The sequence below is a fragment of the Tiliqua scincoides genome, chromosome 2 (genome assembly GCF_035046505.1).
Source record: "Tiliqua scincoides isolate rTilSci1 chromosome 2, rTilSci1.hap2, whole genome shotgun sequence".
Taxonomy (NCBI): Eukaryota; Metazoa; Chordata; class Lepidosauria; order Squamata; family Scincidae; genus Tiliqua; species Tiliqua scincoides.
Window position 1 is genome coordinate 70,916,020 of NC_089822.1, and position 23,043 is coordinate 70,939,062.

The 23,043-nt window shown below is 41.1% G+C and overlaps 1 protein-coding gene across 2 annotated transcripts; it reads right to left on the reverse strand.

Annotated features, from left to right (window-relative positions):
* Window positions 1–1,359: 1,359 nt before the first annotated feature.
* On the reverse strand, window positions 1,360–21,053 carry CFAP95 (cilia and flagella associated protein 95). 2 transcript variants are annotated; one of them, XM_066616864.1, is made up of 7 exons: window positions 20,898–21,053; window positions 20,005–20,143; window positions 19,355–19,463; window positions 13,839–13,960; window positions 11,620–11,688; window positions 4,717–4,774; window positions 1,360–1,731 (listed from the first exon to the last, which is right to left on the reverse strand). In XM_066616864.1, exons 2-7 carry the CDS (start codon window positions 20,100–20,102, stop codon window positions 1,534–1,536), a joined length of 654 nt encoding a protein of 217 aa, XP_066472961.1. In that variant the 5' UTR covers window positions 20,103–20,143; window positions 20,898–21,053; the 3' UTR covers window positions 1,360–1,533. The 2 variants fall into 2 exon arrangements, with proteins under 2 accessions (XP_066472961.1, XP_066472962.1); XM_066616865.1 differs by having other exon boundaries at window positions 20,846–21,053.
* Window positions 21,054–23,043: the final 1,990 nt, after the last annotated feature.

Consider the following 23,043-nt stretch of genomic DNA (forward strand, 5'->3'; position numbering starts at 1 on the left):
TAACGATGTTGTTCTACTTGTGCCTTTCTGCTGACAACATTCAGAAACAAGATAGAAGCCAAGTCGAACTGTGCATAAAATTCTGAAATGATCACAACAGCCAGACTTTGAGAGCAGTGATGACAGTGATGTTTTATCCTTCCTTATTTATGTTGAGAATATGTAAGAAAGGAGAGGAGGGAAAATAAAACATAATAATGTTCTCCAGGATAGTTTTTCAGTCTACCATGTAAGGCCAGATTTTAAAACATTTTATTGAGTCAACTTAATACAGTCTTGTCCACAAACTGATGGCAAATGTAGCAGTAATGCTAACATGATGCATCCCCTTCTCTGCCATTTTACTTCTCTTGCTTGTTCTCCACTACCAGGAATTCATGAAAAAACATTGCTAGGCTCTCAGAAAGGCAAGGTATTACCAGCTGTATAATCAATTTGATCTACATCCTGTGTATATTAAGAAGTGTTCTTTCACTGGCCCGGTTCTTGTAATCCAGTCATTTTAGATGGTGTGGGATAGATTAACATCATTTACTAGCCATTAGAGTTATTTGAGAAATACCTTGGCTGTGTTATTGCTTTATAAAAGAGCATTTATACTCTCCAGTGCAGTTCCTGAAGTTTATTCAGAAGAAGACTTTCAGCTAAGGAAGACTTCACTCTGCTCAGATTCTGTTTTTAAAAAAAATAAATGCAAATGCTTCCTTAACAGACTCTGCATTCATTTAAAAGAGAATCCAGGGTACGGGATGGGGAGGAAACTGATTAAACTTCTTGATGCTTGCTTGAGGTGCTTGGTGTTAATTGTCATTGTTTGAACTTTGATTTCCAAACCAGTTGGTTAGTAATAGGGTATTGTGACAGATTAAAAAATAGCTCCAGTAAGAGTCAATGTGTTTTCCACGGCTTACTTACACAAATACAACTCACACAACTGGTCTATCTGTATGAGTAACTGACAGCCCAATCCTATCCACTATCCAGGATTGGGCTGTTGGAGGCATAAAAATATGACAGTGAAAGAATCTTTTACTGTTGTAAAATGGCTGCCAATGAACCACACAGCATTCCACTGATGGCCATTTTGGAAGTGCTGATACAAGAGATGGTGGTGCTCCTTATCCATCTTTGGTTCCCACCATACCTGCCAGACCAAGTAAGGCAGGAGTGGTGGTGGAGGAGGGTGGGTGGGAAATCTGGGCAGAGAGGGGGAGGAACAGGAATTTATTAGTAGGGCCATTGAGCATGTGAGCCCCCTGACAATAGCACATATGCCTTGTCAGTTGTCAAAAAACCAATCCTGTGCCTTGACATTTTGAGTGCTTTGTCATTGTGAGATGAAAAAAGGCTGAAAACCACTGAGGTAAGGGTCTCAATTTACTTAATATGTCCTTTGTGCAACAGATGACAATGCAGAAACAGTTTTCTTCAAGGAACAAATACTCTACATGCTAAAATACTGTCTACTTTGCAGAATGATCTGGCAAATATCTGATATAGATATACACAATTGGTACAGAATTACTTAAATGCTTAAGAATTTTCTTCTTCCACATTTGTCGGTATAGGGTTGGTGACAGGGAAGACTTTTTGCCTTAGATCTGAATTTCCATATATCCCACTCTCATCTTGCCATGTGTTGACACCATGCCTTCTGTAATCTACTGTGTCAGTAAACTGAGAATGACATTTTCTGTGAACCACAGAGTATCCACCTGCTTCAGGTTTAATCTATGGAAAGAAAAAACATTAGGACATCATATTATGCTTTGAAAAATAGCAACTATTTCCACAGCAGATATAGAAGTCCAAAATTAAGTGACTAGGGCTGCAGAATCAAACAAAGTGTTGTTTTTTAAGGTTTTGTGTGATTGATTAAGTCACAGGAACAGACTTGCCCCAAATTCAGATGGTATGCAAAACTTTTGTTATTGCCTAGCTTGAGATGGGTTACAGCCACTAAATGGAAAACCACAAGTATAAAAAGATTTACCAAATTGTATATAACCTCATAAGTGATATAAAATAATTATAGTTCTGTGGCAAAATAACAGCTTTTTGAAAGTTTCATTTACAGTGGTGCCTCGCAAGACGAAATTAATTCGTTCCACAAGTCGTTTCGTATTGCGAAAATTTTGTCTTGCGAAGCGCGGTTTCCCATAGGAATGCATTGAAATTTAATTAATGCGTTCCTATGGGCAAAAAAAGTCAGAACAAAGTCAAATTTGGTTTACAAAGTGTTTATTAAGTGCTCTTTAAAGGCATACATACTGTACAGAGGATTTCAAAAATTTCAAGCACAAAACTTCAACTTTTTAATTTTAAAAATTTGTCTTGCGAAGCACGGCATAGAAAAATTCGTCTTGCGAGTCACCAGAAAAAATCGCAAAAACGCTTTCGTCTTGTGAGTTTTTCAGTGTGCAAGGCATTCGTCTTGCGAGGCACCACTGTACTTCTCTATGCAGAATCCATTCCTCATTTTTTCCTGTTCTTATGTACATTAGTAGCATGTACTATAACTTTTCTGATATTTTTACAGAGTTTAAGAAAATAATCAAAACATGTCACTTTAGATATACGCTTGCTATTTTATAGTATGAGTTCATGTGAATCTTGCAGTCAATCAATTTAAAGAGTAGTAATTGATGAAAGAAATATAGTGTACATTTAGCAGCATAGCCAGAGGGGTACAGAGGGGTGCTGCTTCCACCAGCAGAACTCATGTTCCATAGAAAGATTGCCCAGTTGATAAGATTGGACTGTAAGTCTAGTCATTTACAGAAGTGTGAAATTTGGGTTATGTTACAAAATCTGCAAATGCAGTAGGGGTAAATAGAAGTCAAATTAAAAAGTATTTTTCAAAACATTTTCAAAAGGTTTGGAAAGGGGGTAGGAACAGGGAGTGGGGAGAGTGCGGGAAAGGGTGATGATGCTATATGCTGGAACTTATCCCCTCTAGCAACAACCTCCCTGTCCCATTTCTCTTCTCAGACAAGCACCCAGACAAGACAAGAGACCCATTCTGGCTTAAGGAAGCCTCCTGTTCCACCCCCTGTGATACAGTGCCCGCCTTTTCAGTGAGGCTGAACCTGTAGGGGGAAGGGAGCATAGGACTGGGCTGCCAAAATTATAAGAATATATACACCAGTTTTTCACTAGATTTAGGAAACAAGGCCCTGAAATGCCATATGATCATTCATACTATTATTAAGAATATACAGGCTGAGACTAATTATTCGCGTGGGTTCTGTTCCAAGCACTCACATGGATGGCAAAAAAATGCACGATAGCAAATCAATTTAAAAAACAAAGTTTCTTTGCTCCAGTGATTTAAAAACAGCCTTGCTGACCTTTGTGATGTAAGATAAGAGTCATTAAGAAGACAATCCATCAATCAGTCATCCTCCAAGCGCTTACAAAGGCACTTCACTCAGCCCCTTCCTTCACTAATGCAAAGTGATCACCTTTCTTTCACTGCTCAGGGGGAAGACAGGGATCCACTGGGGAGAGAAGGATTGATGGATTGTCGGCCAGCTGCCCTCTGTCTCATTAAGGAGGCTATTGTTAAAGGACTGTTCAGTTTTTTAAACTGATTTTAAAGGGATGCATTTTCCCCTTCTCCAGGGATCAGCACATTCCTTCTCATTTGCAGGGGCCATTCATGTTGAGTCAAATCCGTGGATAAAAAATCTGTGTATAAATAGGCAGAATCTGTATACCATTTTTTAATAAAAAAAGCCATCATAGTTGAGAAATACCTATAGCCCAGAGCAGTGTTTCACTTCAATATTTTATTTTTAATATATTAGACTTGATGCTGCCATGGTGCGTGACTGCATTTGGGGAAATGTTGCAGATCTGTACTATGAACAGGCTACTATATATATGCTTTTAACCATGATAGTCAGTGGGACTTACTCCTGGGTAAGTGTGGGTAGGCTTACAGCCTAGGATTGTTAAAAATGTTCCTGCTTAATGATGTCACTTCCAATCATGACACCACTTCTGGTGGGTCCTGATAGATTCTCATTCTAAAAAGTGGGTCCCAGTGCTAAAAGTGTGAGAACCACTGGCCTAGAGCATAGAGTTGCAGAATATTCACATTAAAGATATACATTTTTTCCTCCTAGCGCTGGGAGTTAATAACCAATTTTTTAAAGCAAAGTGCACACACTCATACATGTATGCACACCAGCATTCTCTTGACATTAATTTAAAAAATTTTCATTATGGCAAAGTCAACATTTACAATGCGGCAAAAAGGAGATACCAAAAAAAAACACTACACAGTAATCCCATTTAGGATCAAGCCCCATTCTGAGGAGAACAGTGCAGACCTTTCCATTTGTTTTCAGAGCAGCAAATACATCTCTTGTGTATTGCTGATAAAGTAAACAAGGCAACACTGCAAGAGATTTGTCAGTTAGCCCACAGGAGGGGTAATCTCAAGCTCTATGAATGTTATTTTTTTCCCTTACCCTCATTTGCCTGTACTATTTAATTTGAATACAGCATGTTTTCAAAATAAAATCTATGTTACAACTTTTCTCAAAATTCATTGTCTGACTGTTGCTAAGTAATACATCTAAAATTGAAAGGTTTAGGGATGGTCTTCATGTTACAATCACCCACTGGAAGCTTGGAAGAATCTCTGCATAGCAACTGCAGCACTCTATTTTAGAAAAGCCCATCTCTCCTCCCATATACAGTACTTACACATGGATCATAGTCATACGGTGGAACATAGTCTATTCGGTATGTTGTATCCAGAAACCTGTAAAACATAAAGGTATGCAGGATTGTGTTACCTTTTAATGCAGCTTATCTCCAAGAGCTAACTGGGGAAAAAATTGTAATAGTAAAATACATATCTTTGTTGCTGAAGGAAGAGTTAACTGACCAAAGTAATTAGAAAATGTATTTTCAAAAGGTGTACTCAGAGAATTTAGGACATCAATTTGGTACTCATTACACTGTAGTGTTTCTCAAACTGTGGGTCAGGACCCACTGTGTGGGTCACGAGCCAATTTCAGGTGGGTCCTCATTAATTTCAATATTTTATTTTTAATATAATAGACTTGATACTACCATGTATGTGACTGCATTTGGGGAAATGTTACAGATCTATACTTTTAACAGGCTATTGTGTATATGCTTCTAACAATAATAAATGGGACTTACTCCTGGGTAAGTGTTGGTAGGATTGCATCCTTGGGTTATTAAAAATTGTCCTGCTTGATTATGTCACTTCCAGTCATGATATCACTGACAAACCGGTAGGTCCTGACAAATTCTCATTCTAAATCTAAAAAGTGGGTTGTGGTGCTAAAAGTTTGAGAACCACTGCTTTACATGGCAACTAATATGATGCAATTTGCTGGAATTTTCTCTCCCTTCAGATAGACGCTAATCCAAAGGGAAGCTATTTTTAATGGAAACATCTCAGACAGACAACCAAGTTCTCCAGAATAACTTACACTAGTGTAGTACTGGGTATTCCCCAGCTTAGTAAGAGTATTGCACTACATACATACAAGAAGTTCCACTGTCTGTGCCAACATAAATTGCTAACTCAGCATACGAGATTTACAGGGAGGGATTAGAATTGTGCCAGATTGTCTAGACAGCTGAACAGCAATGGTTGCACAGGTGGATGGAGAGGTTGGAGGTGCCAAGTCCCCGCCTAGAGTCTCTGGATGTAATTTTATAGCTTAGGGGTAACAAGACAGCACCACCTCTCTGAGTGTAAAAGTAAAAGGTGCATGTGTGGCTTTCCTCAGCAGCCCTCAAAAATCTCCAGTGCTTCCAGTACAGCAGTAAAGAGAACCCCAGAAAAGCAGGGTCCATGGGAACATTCACAAATGCACATTTTGCTTACAAACAAAATTCCTTTGCAACATAAAAGGATTGCTGAAAAATACAAGTGGAGCTAGGAGAAAATGCTGGGCAGTGAGAAGCAATCCTGAAACAAAGACCCACACACAGAGCAACCAAGGTTATGGGAGCAGCTGAGAGGGTACAAGATGTAATCACATGAGTGAGTAGACTGGGTACATCTCTGGCAGCTCTGCTTTAAACTTAATTAAATGTGGTGAGGGCAACAGTGTTTCAATAGCCATCTGTCTGCCCCATTCACATATTTCCTTTGCTAACAGGGCAAAGAGCCACATTTGGAAAGTGGTGGTTCTCTCTTTCATTTAGCAGGGGGATAGCAACTATTCCTATTCATCCCAGCATAAAATCTTTTCCAGTGACTGTTTGCTCGTGTCTCTCTTATACCTAATGTGTTTGAAAACGGTGTTATTTATTTTACTCAGAAGCAAACCCATTGTGTTCAGTAAGACCTGGGCTGTAAACCTATCTTACCAGAAATAAACACCTCTTCTTATGTCTTATGAGCCCATCTGACAGGGAACATCTTTTCTAATGTAAACCACTTTGTGAACATTTTTTGTTCAAAATAATTACATAAATAACTAATAATGAAGATGACATTGATGGGTGAATGCAGATAGCTGTGAGGGGAGGTGACTGAGCCCTCCCCCATATTACTTCCCCACATTCTTCCTTTCAGGCAGTTTTCTCCCAACCTGGGTCTCTCCTTGGTTTGGAGAAAAGTACTTGAAACAACAGAGTGTAGGGGTGTAAGGGCCTAATCTGATCCAACCTTCCAGTGCTGGTGCAGCAGAGCCAGTCGGACATGTATGCATCCTGTGGTAGGGAGGCAGTCACAGAGACTTCCTCGAAGGACGGGGGGGGGAGGAGAGATGGCTGCGCATTAACATCGCCTGTCGCAGCTCCTGCTTCTGTTTTGATTTTTGCGTCTCCTCTCTGTCCTAATTGGCCAAATGCTTTTAATTTAACAAGTTTTAGATTACTTCGTCATGTTTTCATGCTTGCCAGATATAATGTGTTCCCTTCTCGGGAACTGGATCTGAAATTTAATAAAACCACGCAACAGCGATTGACGTGTCCCTGTGAGCTGGGATACAGGGAGTCTCTGACCCACATAGTGCTCCATTGCCCGCTTTACAAGAAGTCCAGATCTATGCATTTGGACCTGTTTTTTGCCAATCATTCTGACTGTCATGATCATTTGAAACTACAGATATTACTTACAAATGGAAAAATGGTAAAACCAATGGCGGATTTTTTAATCTAATAATAATAATAATAATAATAATAAACTTTATTTCTATCCTGCCCTTCTCCCTAAAGAGACCCAGGGCAGCTACACCCTATTAATCTACACCTATTTCTGTTTTGATGACCTGCTTGAATGCAACTTCTCGTGTAAGCCGCTCAGGCAACTGTTAAGTTTTATGCCTAATAAAGGTCGATTGTGATTGTGATTGACTTCCTTAAGGTATGGGAACATTTGTTCTCTTACCTCAGGGTTGCATTACAGCTGCACCAGTGCTGAAAAGTTGGATAGGATTGGGCCCTAAGATGAGTGAATGTTCATGTTCCCTCACTCCCAAGCCCTTTTGGATGTAAAAATCAGATTTCAAACCCCCCCCCCCACTTGATACATGAAAGGGGCAGCCATGTAAACAACAAATGTGGCTTTCCCCATCCTGTCCAGTTTGGCCCTATGACAAAATCAGTGGCAACTGCGAGTACATGAGTAATAGCAGATTGAGCCAATAAATAAAACAAAGCGTGCTCTGATCATCTTGCCACAAGATTATATTGTACCATTCTTTCTTTAAAAGAACAACCTCTGTAACAAGCAATGACTATAAGCCAATGACTAACCTTTTCAAATAAGTTCAAAGTCACCATCAAAGGCAGATGAACCCGCTCTAATAATCATTATAAAATCTAGTTTTAAGAAGGAGTCAGAGGAGGGCTAAATAGCAGCTTTATGGCATCTGACTAGCTAGCTCACCCACCACTACATTCCACAAACTACCCTGAAATTTTTCTATTCCTCTTCATTCTCAGCTGCATAAAACAATTTTTAGGTTTGCCTTTCAAGGCAATAATCATTGTTCACATTGCAAATAAAACTATAACACATTTTTAGGGAAACAGCCAAAAAAATGCAGGAATGAAAGAATGCAATGCCCAGAAATTATTTGTTGAAGGAAATTAGGTCAACATATGCAGAGATGAGACTGCCAAATGAGTATTTTTTTCAGATCAGCAAGGGAATGCATTAAAATCCCTTTTATTATTATTATTCTCTGAGTATTTTTTAATTAAAGTTTAACAAAGTAGATACAGTATTAGCATAGACCTTGCTTCTATATTTAGTATCTTCAGATGAAGGGTTACTGTACAGAAATTTGTAAAATACATAAATATAACACCGAAACAGGTTGGCCTCCAGGCTGCAATAACACCTTTATTCCCTCACTGCTCCACATTAGACTTGCAGAGTTCTGCATTTCACTTGGCAGATGCCTCAGAGAACATGTGATGGGAGGAGCATGCTTATTTCCCACTTGGACTTTTAGAGGGTCAATTTGTATGCTATTTTCAGCCTGGCAAAGGTATTTTTTCTCCTCTGGGCAATTGTGGCATGCTGCATGTTTATCCATCTTACTATCTGCTTAACTTGAGGCATTAATGTTATTCTTTATGTTATGAGAAAGTTAGAAAACTTGGTGGTGATTGTCTTGCCTGAGCATAGAGGCAAGAATCTTAGAGACTGTAATCCTATACACACTTTCCTGGGAGTAAGTCCCATTCAATTCAATGATGGATAGGATCAGGCTATGAGTTTGCATTCAACATACACCTTTTAGGGAGTAAGGTGCACTAAATACAATGGGACTTCCTTCTGAATGCATAGGATTACACTGTAAATTGTAGAAAAAATAATCCTACTTCAAATATGTGTTACTAATTTATTAACGTATTTATTTAAGGGATTTATACCCCACCTTTCCAACCCCTTTAAGGTCCCTCAAGGTATGCCCTCAAGGTATGTTCACACAATGTTTGCTTGTATCCATTTTGCATACCTAAACCAGGTTTGTGCATGAAATAGATATTTAACATCTGCCTTTATTTTTAAAATGCTTTGCTGTTTGCATTTTTAAAGTAAATGCTTTCCAGTGCTAAATAAAATATCAAAGATCACAAGGGCCTATATGCAATTAGTAACAAACTTTATAAAGAAACTTAAGTGAGAATTTCGTGGATGTTGTACCTCAATGTTAGAGGATGCAAGATGTTGTCTTCAGGTACTACGTGCTATGCTATTGGTGCTAGGTGCTTTAACCAGCAATTCCTTATGCAAACAAGGATATATGTCATAATATTATTATTAAAATATCGGGCACAACCCAGCTAAAGAAAAGCACTTTTCAATCCTACTGAATTCAATGGAGGTAATTACTTATTGTTCCCATTTAAATCAACAATAGTTAAATGTTCTTAACTGTGGACAGATTGTGTCTATTTTTAGAAATGACTTAATGTTTGGACTCTGTGTATTACTTGTAGCGGTTCGTGCTCTCTTCAGACCATTTAGCAAGTTCGTTCTTATGCATTGCCTTTTAAATACGAGATGGTGTTTTAGAAGATGGTGAAAGGCTGGAGTTATTTTATATTCAACACAGCAGTTTCCACATGTGGAATTGTGCTGCTTTTATTATGTTCAACATTCTGTCTATATCTTTCTAGTAGGTATTTATCAACACTGTAGTCTCAGAAAATAAGTATGATAGGTTAAATGCTGATATCGTTAATACCAGTACATCTTTAACTGCTCACTAAAATTAAGACCTCTATATCCATTGCCTGGTGTTGCATATAACCTTGCCCTCCTTTGCTCCCAGCTCTGTTTCACCTGATTTTTAAGTAGCTTTAGCCTTCTGGATTTGATTTACTGCTCCACTGCCTTTCTGCTTAGGATCATTTACCTTGCTGTTTCTAGTTTCAAAGTGTCCCTCAAATTCTACTGCTAGCCAGTCTGCCTTCTAGGCGTCAATCATAATGCTATTTTTATTTTTAAAGATGAATTTTTAAAGTTTATGTCTTGGTCCATAAATTTCCTGAATCTCCAGTGAGGTTAATAGTGCCACTTTTTTATTCATGTGGAACATTTTTATGAAAGAAATAAATGCAAACCCAGTGAAGTCTTTTATAACGGAGGCTGTAAAAAAAAAAAATCTGTATTGATCTTTACATTCAGTTAGTTCCATCATCCAGACAACCCTTAGAAAAACTGGTACTTTTCTTGAAAATGAGCATTAAGAGCTACATTTTGATTTAAAGTAAACTCAAGATATGTAATATACAAATACACAGTGATATACCTTTAATACTGTTACTTTCAAAGATCATGTCATGATAATTTCTAATGTGGTGTTTTGAAGATATAACACATTGTGCGGTCAATGTAGAATAAACATCAATCGGCACCTAATCCAGAGGCATCGCTCATATTTTAAGAACTGTATATCGTATGCATACATTTTAAAATCATATCATAATTTAGGTTTATATATGTAAATATATTAATTGACACACAGTATAGAGATTTCCAACACATTTACATTATTCTATTCTCATTGCAGGAATTATACCATGGCTGGAATCCAAAGAGCCTTGTCTATGCAAGTAAAGATCACACTATGAGCCCTTTTAGGACAGGGAACCATTTACTTACTTAGGGCCCAATCCTATCCAATTTTCCAGTGCCAGTGCTGCTGTGCCAATGGGGTATGCACTGCTTCCTGTATTGGGGAGGCAGTCTCAGAGACCTCATCAAGGTATGGGGACATTTGTTCCCTTACCTCGGGGCTGCATTGCAGCTGCCCTGATGCTGGAAAGTTGGATAGGATTGGGGCCTTACTTACTTACTTAGGGCACAATCCTAACCAACCAACCAACCAACCAGCACTGACTTAGCTGCAATGTAGCCCAGGGTAAGGTAACAAACATGCCCTGACCTTGAGGAGGCCTCTTTGACTGCTTCCCCACTGCAGGATACAGTGCACGCCACGTTGGCACAGCTATGTCAGTGCTGGAAAGTTGGTTAGGATTGCACCCTTACTTAGCTATGAAAACTACTTTGTGAATTTTTTTGTTCAAAAGCAATATATAAATAGTCTTAATAAATAATAAAAATTGGTTCTGCACAAACGCACTGATTTGATCAATTTCTTCTTCCTGCAGCAGTCCCTTGTGCTTTATTAGATGCTGCTGTGGAGGGTCTTCCAAAGAGTGGCTACAGTGGCTTAAGGGGTGTGTGTGAATAGGTGGAGAAGGCTGCACACAGCACTTTGGATCCCCATCTGTATAATGTTAAGAGAATGTCATTGTAATAAGCCCTTCATTAAACAACTTTTGACAAGAGTTAAGGCTTTTGTAGCCTTTCATTTTTGTATTGTTGCTATGTTTGCTACTGGTTATTTTGCACTGGGTATGTACAACGCACAGTACAAATTATGATCATCATTACTTGTTTTTCTCACTTATGTTTTTCAATATCTTATACCTCTTTATGCTGAGAAATGAATTTCATAGTTCCTGCCGTTACCTCATGTTGCAATCTGTATCACTGATCAAACTTAAATAAAGCAGATGAATCATATGGTTTGAATATAATCATCAAACTAGTCTAAGAAATATTATGATCTGTTGGTTTTTGCAAATACTAACATTGTAAAATGATCTGGAGAATGAGATGGCAAAACAGCTCCAAAACCTGTTTCAGGTCGACCTGTCTCCCTGCAAATTAAGGGACAGTTTTCAGACTACAAACAAAATCAAAGCTCAATCAAGCTTATCAATGATTATCAATCTTTTTTTTTCTTTAACAAACGCAAATCCTATAGGCATCTTAGTAAGAAAAAAAAATCAGTGGTCAATAGTTTATAAATTCTATTGAGTTTTAATTAAGACGCAAGGGAACTTTTCTTGAATTCCCATCATGTTTTCATAGGACAATAAAATGCTGTTGCTTTTGACATAGCTGACATTGCTGCTGTATTTCTGTAAATGGTCACCACTGCTCTCTACTGGATAAAACATGCCAGAGTGGTTCAAACATTAATTTGAATGTTGCTGCTTAGCAGCAGATAAGATTAAAGCTACCTTCATTCTATCTCAAAAGCACAAACAAACCTGTACAATATCTGGAATGGATTCATCAAGATGTATTTAGTGAAATGAATTCAATTGGTGACTTTCTTTTGTTCACATATAGCGTACATCACTCCAACAGTTGTAGTGGTTCATGTGTACAATATGCATGTACAGTTTTCTTATGTGTAGGTACACTTTTGGATAACCACTGTATGCCAAACAAAAGCACGTCACTGACACATCTCCCTGTAATATCTTTTTTCAAAAGCAAATGACAACTGACAGTCACTTCTTTATCTTTATCACATTATTATACTAATGATATTAATATAAAAATTTGAACAGTGCAGAGGAGTGTGTTTCTTTGTGTTTCTTCACATATCCCCAAACGAGGAGTATTTATTGTGCTCTTGTGCTCTAAGATCAGTATGAGCAATGTACAATAAACAGTCTCCATATTGGGGCTGTGTGACAGACCAATTCTGAGCCGCCTGGTGTCTAGAAGGGCAGTGGCCACCGGGGTATCCTTTGGTCCCCTTCCCCTGAGGAAAGGCCCAAGCCCCACAGTGGGGCTACTCAAATCTGCACTGGCTATTTTGCAGGCACAGAGTTAAGAGGCCCCATGTTGGGCTGCCCACTCCTACCCCGCCTCCTCCCCCTGTCCTGCCTTTCCCGCACCCTCCCTCCTACCTGGAATGCCTCCCCCAGCCCTGACTAACCTCTCTAGCACCTGGAGCAAGGGATGAGTGCGCAGGGGGCTTCTGGGTGGCACTGGCTCAGAGCAGACTGGCACCAGGGCTGATTCGGCACTGAGTGTTGCAGGCGTGCCTTATAGCACAATTGCAACATTCAGTGCTGGCAGCGGGCCGCACAGTGAGTTCAGGGAGGACTGTGAGGCAGCAATACAAATACAATACAGAACACAGTCTACCCAGGACCTCAGTACAGAACAGGGTATCCAACTCTGAAGGGATTCCTGGAGAAGTCTCTCTCCAAACATTTCTTACACAATATCAAACTATTAAGATCTTCAAAATTGTTTTCAATAATTAATGCAATTAAGGCTGCAATCCTATGCACACTTTCTTGGGAGTAAGCCTCATTGAACACAGTTCATTACTTCTGAGTAGACATGCAAGGGATTGTGCTGCAAGTGTTAAAATGCAATTTTTTCTTTCATTTTTTAAATTTATGTTTATTTATTTAGTAAATATCATCCTTCTCATAGACTTGAGTCTCATAAACTCAAGGAGGTCTACAGAGGCCTACAGAGGCAGGCTGACCATTAAGTCCATTTTTTCAAATGAGATTTTTTACAAGTGTTATTCTAGGAGAGAAACCATAGAATACTCCATTTCTCCAGATGTCCCCCTTCATGGTGCAGCCATTGTTCTGGCTATACAACTTTTGGGCTTTCCATGCCTCAGACTGGTCCTCAGGATGTTATCCATTTCTTGCCTATCTGCATTCCTTCATCTCTAGCCAGCAGCTTCTGGTCAACCATCCATTCAAAGGGAGACCTCAGCTAGCTTTTTCAGGAGAGATGACAGCTCCACTACCAGATCACACTTCCTGCCCTTTTTTTTCCTGGGAGAGGCCAAGCTCCATTTGCCCCTGTGGAAAAGCCTCCACTGATTTTACCACAGCTAACGTGGAATAGGTGTAGGAATCCTTGGAATTAACATTAATGCTATTTTTAAATTCAGTCAGTGGAAGACACAAGAAAAGAAGGGAAAAGAAATGTGTAATATCTAATTTTGAGTAGCTATAGATTCAAAAGCATCTAAGAATACCTGCCAATAACAGCAGCTATAAAAGTATCTTCATCCAATAGAGGCTTGCGAATCTCTAGTTCCTTATATTCCTTAAGTCTATAGGGTTGAGCCATATAATCTTGATATGTGGTTATCCATTTCTGGAAACAAATGTAAGGCAAAAAGGAAAAGGTTTTAGAAACATGTCAGCTATCAAGTTAACCTAGATGAAAGTCATTTTCATGCCTATTTTCTGGAAAGAGTTTTCAGTCCTTCCCCCTTATATTATATTTTTCCTGCTTCTGTTCCCTCATGCTTCAGTGCTTACCCCAGTGCAATTCTATCTTGCGCTGGAACAGGCAGGCCAGGAGGCCTGTATTGTATCAGCACAAGATAGGGACCCAAAGTAGCTCAGCTGGAGGTAAGGGGAAACTCTTCCCCTTACCTCCAGGTAAGCCACCGGCGCCCCAATGGGTCTCCTCAGGAGGTGGCATAAGTCTGAGGAGAGTAGAGTGGCTTGCAGCCGTTCTGCGCCACTCAGGAAATGGTTGGGATCCAGCATAACAGGCAGGTCCCAGCCCTGCCTCCTTCTCGGCCTACGCAACCCTCCCAACCAAAGTTGGAGCAGAGGCTGGCTTCAGCCTCCGCGGGCTAGCACGCATCCCTGCCCCAGCCCAACCGACTCTTGAGGAGGTGCAAACATGCTTTACAGCACGTTTACGACCCTCCTGGGCCGGCGCAAGGGACTTGTGCCGTCCCAAGGTGCACTCAGGAGTGCACCCTAACTTTTTGTCACTATACTCATTGCTACAGTTTCTCTACCCTGGCAAGCTTAAACCAGAGGAAGGCCTGGACAAGCAGGTGCAAGCCTACTCCCATCCTTCCTTTGCCTGCAACAACAGTTTCCATCATGGATGGGAGGGCAAAGCAATTAGATTCTTTTGCCACCTTTTAAGTCGTATGTTCATTATTGATGTCATTGCTGAGGCTGAAACTTGCCTGTGAGAGATGCAAGTGCTATAATGCACCCAACCCCAGCTAAACAGAGTTTGTTCCAATTATTAATACAAGTAATAATTACTATAAATCAATTACAAAAACTGCTGCTGAAGTGGCACTATAAAAGAAGCATTCCCTTTTTTCTCACATGGTAAGGAATGTCTCTTCCAAAATTATGCCTGCTGTGATACATGTATGCATAATCTAAAAAAAGTGTGCTTCTTGTTTCATCATAACTAATTTCATACATGTGCAAATTTAACTGGAATTTTAAATGATTCACTAACAGACCAATCCTAACTTGCACTGAAACAGGCAGTTAGAGTGGCCTGGCTGTATCTAGCACGTTAGGTGCTGGCTGGAGAGCAACTCAGGGCAAGGGGATGTTTTTCTCCTTACCCTGTGTCGTGTGCCACCTACCCCATGGGGCTACTCAGATTTGCACCAGCAAATTCACTTACGCAAATCCAAGTGGCCCATGTAAGGTCCATCAGAACAGGAGAAGGAGTTAGGATGAGGCCTAAGGTGCCATGACCAATCCCAACCCTGTCTTGGGCCCAATCCGCCTCCCAGTCGACCCACTGCTGCCCAAACACCCCCTTCCTGCCTCCATTCCACTCACCCACCATCCTCTCCAACCCTCTATGCCAGTCTGCCTGAACCAGAGTGAACTTACCCCTTCCTGGTCCTGTGTGGGGAGGCCAGTGCGTGTCCTTGCCCCAGCCTAACCTGCTCACAAGGAGGTGCAAACGTGCATGATATGGCACATTCATGACACTCTTGGGCCAGTACAAGGGACTTGCGCCGGCTGAAGAGCAAGTCAGGATTGCCCTCCAAAGCTCATATGATTATTTCTTTAACTAAACTCCTAGACTTCAACCATCATGAACCAAATACAAATACTACTGGAATTTTACATTAATTTTACACACAAAATGTAGCAATTTTCTGTCCAATACTTTCTTAAACCAGTTAGCATAAAAATTACGTGCCTCTTTTTATTATAGTCTTTCCCATTTGCAGTTTTTATAAGCACTTGTGTCAATAATATAATTTTGTTGCCTGATTAATCAGGGTACCTCTTTAGTCAATAAAAAGGTTTACTTAAGTCATTAAGGGCCCAATCCTAAGCTTTGCGCACTGGCTCACCACCGGCACATACTGTTGCAAATGTGCCATAAGGCACATTTGTGGGCCCTAGCACCAGTGCTCCACTGCCGCAGTGTGGACTGCAGAGCAGCGGAGAGATAAGTGGAGGTATGAGAGGAGGCAGCGTTTTGGGTAGGAAGGGAGGGAGGGCGGGGAGGAGGAGTGTGGGGAGGAGGGAGGTGGGGAGATGGGAGGTAGGTGGGGTCGCCCAACACTTGGCTCTTTATTCTACGCCAACCTTTAGATTGCCATAGAATTGAGGAGCCCCATTGCGAAGAGCTCTTCTCCTGAGGAGCCCCCTTCCCCGAGGAGTGGGCAGTGGCTGCCTGGAGTGTGCAGGATGCGGTGGCACACCAGGTAGCTCAGGATTGGGCTGTAAATTACTATGTGCAGCCCTTTCTGCTACAAAGTCAAATCCTTGGTTGGCAAGAAGTAAATAAATTAATCATAAAAGTAGGTATCTACTTAAACAAATGCTCCGCTGCTTTCCATTTGTGGCTGAAAACAGTATCCAAGACTAAATGCTGTACAGAAACCTATAACACAGGCCTACACAATTGAGGATCAGAAAAGTTTTTCCCAAACTTTATGGTGGTTTGATATGAATTTGGGGTGCTAATTCCAAAACTGGCATCCGTTTTGCCCTATCATGTCTAGTTTTGGAGATATAGTATAGCCCAGGGGTGCCCAAACCCCGACCCTGGGAACACCGGCTGCCCTCAAGGATTCCCAATGTGGCCCTCAGGGAGACCCAAGTCTCCAGTGAGACTCTGGCCCTCCGGAAACTTGCTGGAGCCCACAATGGCCCGACACAACTGCTCTCAGCGTGAGGGCGACTGTTTGACCTCTCATGTTAGCTGTGGGATGAGGGCTCCCTCCACTGCTTGCTGTTTCACATGTGTGATGCTGCAGCAGCAGCAGCAAAGGAAAGGCCAGCCTTGCTTTGTGCAAGGCCTTTTATAGGCCTTGAGCTATTCTAAGACCTTCATTCATTCATATGTTCCACCTCTAGTATATTAATTTATGTAAACTTATGTAAATTTATTCAAATTTCAAATGTAAACTAATTCTTTTTTTCCCCGGCCCCCAACACAATGTCAGAGAGATGATGTGGCCCTCCTGCCGAAAACTTTGGACACCTCTGGTATAGCCTCATTAGTGAATAGTTCAAGCAGCTTCCTCATGAGGAAGCCATGGTGTAGGTGTCATGAATATGTACAGTTCAGGCCTAGTAGCATTGCAAGGCCTGAACCAAGTAACCCAGTAACACAGAAGGGGCTTGCAAGGGGCTTTCAGTCCTAGCTGTAAGAATTTACAACTCAATGGAAGGTGATTATGTAGCACCTAGGCAGCCAGAAAGACGCCCATCAAGGATGGAATGCAGCTGCAGATCTCCAGGGGGGAGGGAAGAGCTGAGAGGGTGAGCTTCCAGCCCCACTTCCGGAGGACAGAGGTTTTGTTCCTTGTCTCTTGGTGAGAGAGGTGGTGGGTGCACATCCTGCCCTGCCAGGACCATGTGGCTATAGGTAACTGGCCTGAGGATCTACAAATAAGCTGACCCAGGTGAGAGTCAGAGATTAATAGAGTTAGCCAGTTAGCTTTGTTGTTTTATGCTGATATGTTTCCTATAAGTTTTTTATGCCTCTAGCATTTGCTGCCTTTTTGTAACCTTTTGTAACCCTATGTATTTAATAAAGTAGAAAATCTTTTTACCATGTTGGTTCATTGTCTGTTGGGGACAAAGGTTCAGAATCCTGCCTAGCCGTTCAGCAAGCTACCAAAAATCCTCATTGTGGACTAGAAACTTGAGGACTGAGACTTTAAGTAAGGAAAGTGCTCAGTGCCTACAAGGGATATAGTTAAGCTTAGAGGGTCTCGGTTCCCTGGACTGAGGCACTGGCTCTTACAGGGTGGTGGCAGTACTACCGAACAGGGATCTTTGAGGGCTCTAGGGTTCAGAACCAACAACTCTGAGCACCAAAAAACCCTGGGAGTGAGACCCAAGTGTATGACAGTAGGCTGCCTCATGAGGAAGCTGATTGAACCATTCACTAAAGAGGCTATGCCATGTCTCCAAAACTAGACGTGACAGGGCAAAACGGATGCCATTTTTGGAATCAGCACCCCAAATATATCCAGGAATTGGTGTAATGTTTAAGGAAGTAAAATGTGTGTTGGCCTATGTAATCATATTTATACCAAGCGATATTTCACACCAGCAATTTTCTATCAGTGCCTATTATGGCAGATATTTCTATCTTCATGAAACTATCATGAACTCTAGTTTCCAATTCACCCTACCCAATGTAAGATATTTGCTAGAAATTCTACAAGCAACCCAAGGACACCCACCTACAAAGCTGGGTTCATAACTTGGTATTCTATTGTTGAACAAATACGGTAAAGGTCACGCCTCCATATACGTGGATTTTGGGACCTGTGGTTTTAACTAATTGCGAGTTCCAAACCTGCAATGGAGGCCAGACCTGAGCTCCCAGTCGCAAACAGAGATTATCTCTGATTGCATCTGGGATCTGAGGTCTGTAGAGGCCTCTGCGGGCCTCAAAACACTTTCATATGATGACTGAAGAGCAAGAGGAGGTCCTATGGACCTGACCTGCAGATTTGTTTATCTGTGGTGTGCGTGTGTGTGTGTGTGTGTGTGTGTGTGTGTGTGTGTGTGTGTGTGTGTCCAGGAACAGATCCCCATGGATACTGACTGTATATAAAATTAATAGATACAACAGCAGATTCAATATAACCAGCTAACTAACAGCCAAAACCTATCTCGCCTCCTTGCACTGCATCCTGTGGAGGGCAGGCAGATCAGAAGCCTGCATTTTCTCTTATCTCAATGGGCAATGATTCTCCTCGGATCTGCGCCAGCTCCTTAGCTGGCACAAGTCCATGGACAAAAAGGACAAAACTAGCACACTAGTTGCTATCAGAAGGAATAGCATCTGGTGCAAGTCGCTCAAATCAGGTGCCAGCCCCTCACATCTCTGTCATGCCCCCTGTTCTCCCCTGTTCTGCCCTCCCCCTGCCCCATTCCATGACTTTCCTGGTTCGCGGGGTGCTCCATGGACATGCAAATGTTTATTTATCTCCAATGAAAAATTTTGTTGTAGGTAATTTTGCAGGTCCAAATAGGTCCCTGGACTAATGCCTATGAAATATCACATGCTGAATTTACATGGAATAAATAAGAATGTGGCTTTGATAATCATTGAAAAAGTTATGCTGTTATATGTATTATAATGTATGTATGTTATCTATATGACAGGCTATGCAATATACAATATATTTCTATGCACAACAATGAATAGGACACCCGTACTGCATATATAAAAATATCAACACTGAATTTACATACAGTACTACATGAAAGTGGTAGAAATGTTCCTTACCTCATCCATGGTTCCGAGTCGCCAGTATGTAGAATGACACAAATTTTTAGAGCCCAAAGGAATTTCATGTATGTCATAATCCTTAGGTTCAGCCTCTCTGCGGTGATGCCTTTAAATAACACAAAAGGGAACTAATAATAAGTAATATGTAATGAAGAGGACACACATGACAATCACAACAAAATGTACAGGCACCTACTGAAGTGGGACTGGTCACATTTCTGGGGCCTACTTGGAGATTTTCCAGGATATTTGAAATACTGCAAAAACTTGGGGGGAGGGAACAACTATACTTTGACCAGGGTCTATGGTGAGACACAAAACAAAAGAAATATTTTAAAGAACTCTAAATGGGAAAAAGCAATTACCAAAACCCAATACACAGTATTACATATCAAATAGTCCCGCTAATTGAATTTTAAGGCCTTGTCCTGCAAATATGCAGAACAACAGCCCAGCTTCTGCAGCCTGCTGAAAGATTCAGAACACAACTCCAGAACTAGAGCAACCCAAATATATAACATCTGGTTTGAAGGAGGAAAAGAAGTATGTTGTAGTTTAGCACACTTGTGAGAGTTATGCACTTCTTGTCATTATGACAACAAGATTAATCTTACACAGGTCATTCAATAATGCCTTGTTCTTCTTACCAGTTGTACACCAAGGTGGGTCTTCCATAATAGGCACTGTTCGAGCGCAAGGTCAGCCCTCCATGGCGCTGCATCACATCTGGAGGTCCCATTTCCATCTTGAAGAGTTTCTTTGACAACCACAGCTATGTCTGAAATCCTGCAGTAGTAAGTCATAGACCAGTGGCGCTCAAACTTTTTAGCTCCGAGACCCACTTTTTAGAATGACAATCTGTCAGGACCCACCAGAAGTGATGCCATTAACCTGGAAATGATGTCATGGCCTGAAGTGACATCATCAAGCAGGAAAATTTTTAACACCCCCCACATATAATCAAACCAATCAAGTAAAAATTTACAATAAGCATAAGTTTAAAAATTTTATTTAAAATAAAGAAGAACCTTCCATCCCTTCCCAAGCTGTTAGTGATCTGTTTAAAAAACATTTCCCAAACATCCCAAAGACTGCAGTCCTAGCCACACTTCTCCTGGGGTAAGCCCCATTGACTTTCATTATTAAAAGTATATACATAGTAACCTGTTAAAAGTACAGAACTGTCACATTTCCCCAAACGCTGTCACACACCATGGGGACCCACCTGAAATTGGTTCACGATCCACCTAATGGGTACTGACCCACAGTTTGAGAGACACTCAAACACATACTATACCAAGATGTTAATAACTGTGAAGTGCAGGGGGGGGGGGTATGTGGTGTTGCTTACATATGTCTATGACATATATCATATGTAACAGACATATGTATGACATAGACATATGTAAGCAACACCACATATTCCCCCTCCCCCAGGCACTTCCCATCAGTTATCTTGGTATAATCCAACACTCAACTCCAATATACCTTAAAAAACAAGTGAGATACTAATAAAGATACTTCCCAGAGCTTTCACTACCTAACATCTCAACTCTCAGAAGGCATGAGTGGCAGGCAAGTAGTCCTCATACTTCACACTTGTCTCCATGGTAACCACAGAAGCTGTCAAAACAAAAGCTCAGGGATCATTCCGCTCCAAGGCTGGAACTACTTTTCAGCCAGGCTCCTTTTGGCTAGTCCTTGCAAGTCCAAGGTCACAATAAAAACTACAACTCCCAAGATGCATCACTTCGCTAAGGTTGGGCATTGGCTGGAAAGAGCCTCTTCTCTAATCAGAGCACGTGTGGCAGATATAAAAGTATTGGACGGTTGCAGTGAATGTAATTGTGTCATGATATTGACTCGCAGCCTTCTTTCCCTTAAGAGAAACACAGTTATATTCCCCTTTTGTTTTATTATTAATATTATTATTAACAGTATTTATATACCACTTTTCAACTAAACGTCCACAAAGCAGTTTACAGAGAAAAATCAATTTCCAGAATTTTGGTCACTAGGATGTCACCCCCCCCCCCCGAAGTCTCATTGGCCTGTTTTGAGTTAAGGTAGTGGTTCTCAAACTTTTAACACTGGTACCCACTTTTTAGAATGACAATCTGTCCAGGAACCACCAGAAGTGATGTCATGGCTGGAAGTGACATCATCAAGCAAAATAAAATAATTATAAATAATTAAAGAAAAACAGATAAATAAGGGGAAACCCGCCCTGTTTCACCAAGTGAATTTTCTCTGTAGCCTGCCTGCAATAACACTCCCCCCCCACACACACACTGGGCCCTCCCCAGTGCCCACCTTAGCAGCTCAAGCCTCTCGTTTATTCTTTGGGGGGGGGGGCTGCCTTCTGGACCATTTGTTGAGCTCCACTTTCATAGATGGGGACCATGCAGCTAGCCTTGCATTCCTCTTTGCCTGACTTGACAAGGAGCCAAGGCACATTTGCTTACTTGCGAGTAAACGCAACCATTTGGCTTACTTTTGCTTTCCATAGGGCTCAATACATTCGTCTGCTTGGAGGGAGGGACTTCATTCTTGGGTGTTTTTGGGGGGCTGCTTTCATTGGATAGGAACCATTCTGGTGTCATTGGATTCCTCTCAGCCTGTCCTTTCCGATGAACTATGGCAAGTTCGCCTACTCGCAAGTAATTGCGTGATATGGCTCAGTTTTGTTTTCTATAGGGTTCAATGCATTTTTTTGTTTCCTGTGCTTTGCATTGCATTCCTCTGGAACTTCCATATCCAATGGTATATAGCATGATGGGGTTACTCCTAACCTTCATGATGCTAGCGACGTTGGGGCATTTGTGGTGTTACACCCCCCCAAGGGTGGTACCCAGGGTGGACCGCCCCTCTGCTCCCCGCTAGCTATGCCACTGAAGAGATTAGCTACTTTGTTCTCCAGTTCCTTAATAACTCTTGGGTGGATGCCATCTGGACCTGGTGACTTACTGATCTTAGGTCTGAAACATCTTCTCTTTTAAGCTCTATCTGACTTAATTCATTGGTCAGGAGGGGCCATTCAGGCAGCAGTATCAGAGGTCTTCTGCCCTGAAGACAGATGCAAAGAACTCATTTAATTTCTCTGCCATCTCCAAAAATCCTTTTATCTCTCTTTTCTCTCCATCATCCAAAGGGCCAACCACTTCTCTGGTGGTTTTCCTGCTTCTAACATATTTGATGAAGCTTTTATTGTTTCCGTTACTGTTGCTGGCCATGTGTTCCTCATAGTTTCTCTTGAGAAATATCACCTTCTTACATTTCTTTTGCCATTGTTTATGTTCCTTTTTATTCTCCTCATTAGGGCAAGACTTCCATTTACAAACGGAAGCTTCCTTGCCCTTTATAGCTTCTCTAATTTGCTCATTAGCCATGCAGGCACCTTCCTGGACTTAGCATGGCTGGACTTTCTGGACTTCCCTTCTTCTTTTGCAGTATACACTTCTACTGGGCATCTATTACTGCAGTTTTAAACAGCATCCATGCATTCTGGAGAGATTGGATATATGCTTTAAAAACAATGATAGTAAATGGGACAATTCTGGGTGTGGGTAGGATTGCAGTTTAGGATTGTTAAAAATTTTCCTGCTTGATGATGTCACTTCCAGTCATGACATCACTTCCAGTGGGACACAAAGATTTGTTGTTGTTGTTGGCAACCTTCAGTCTCG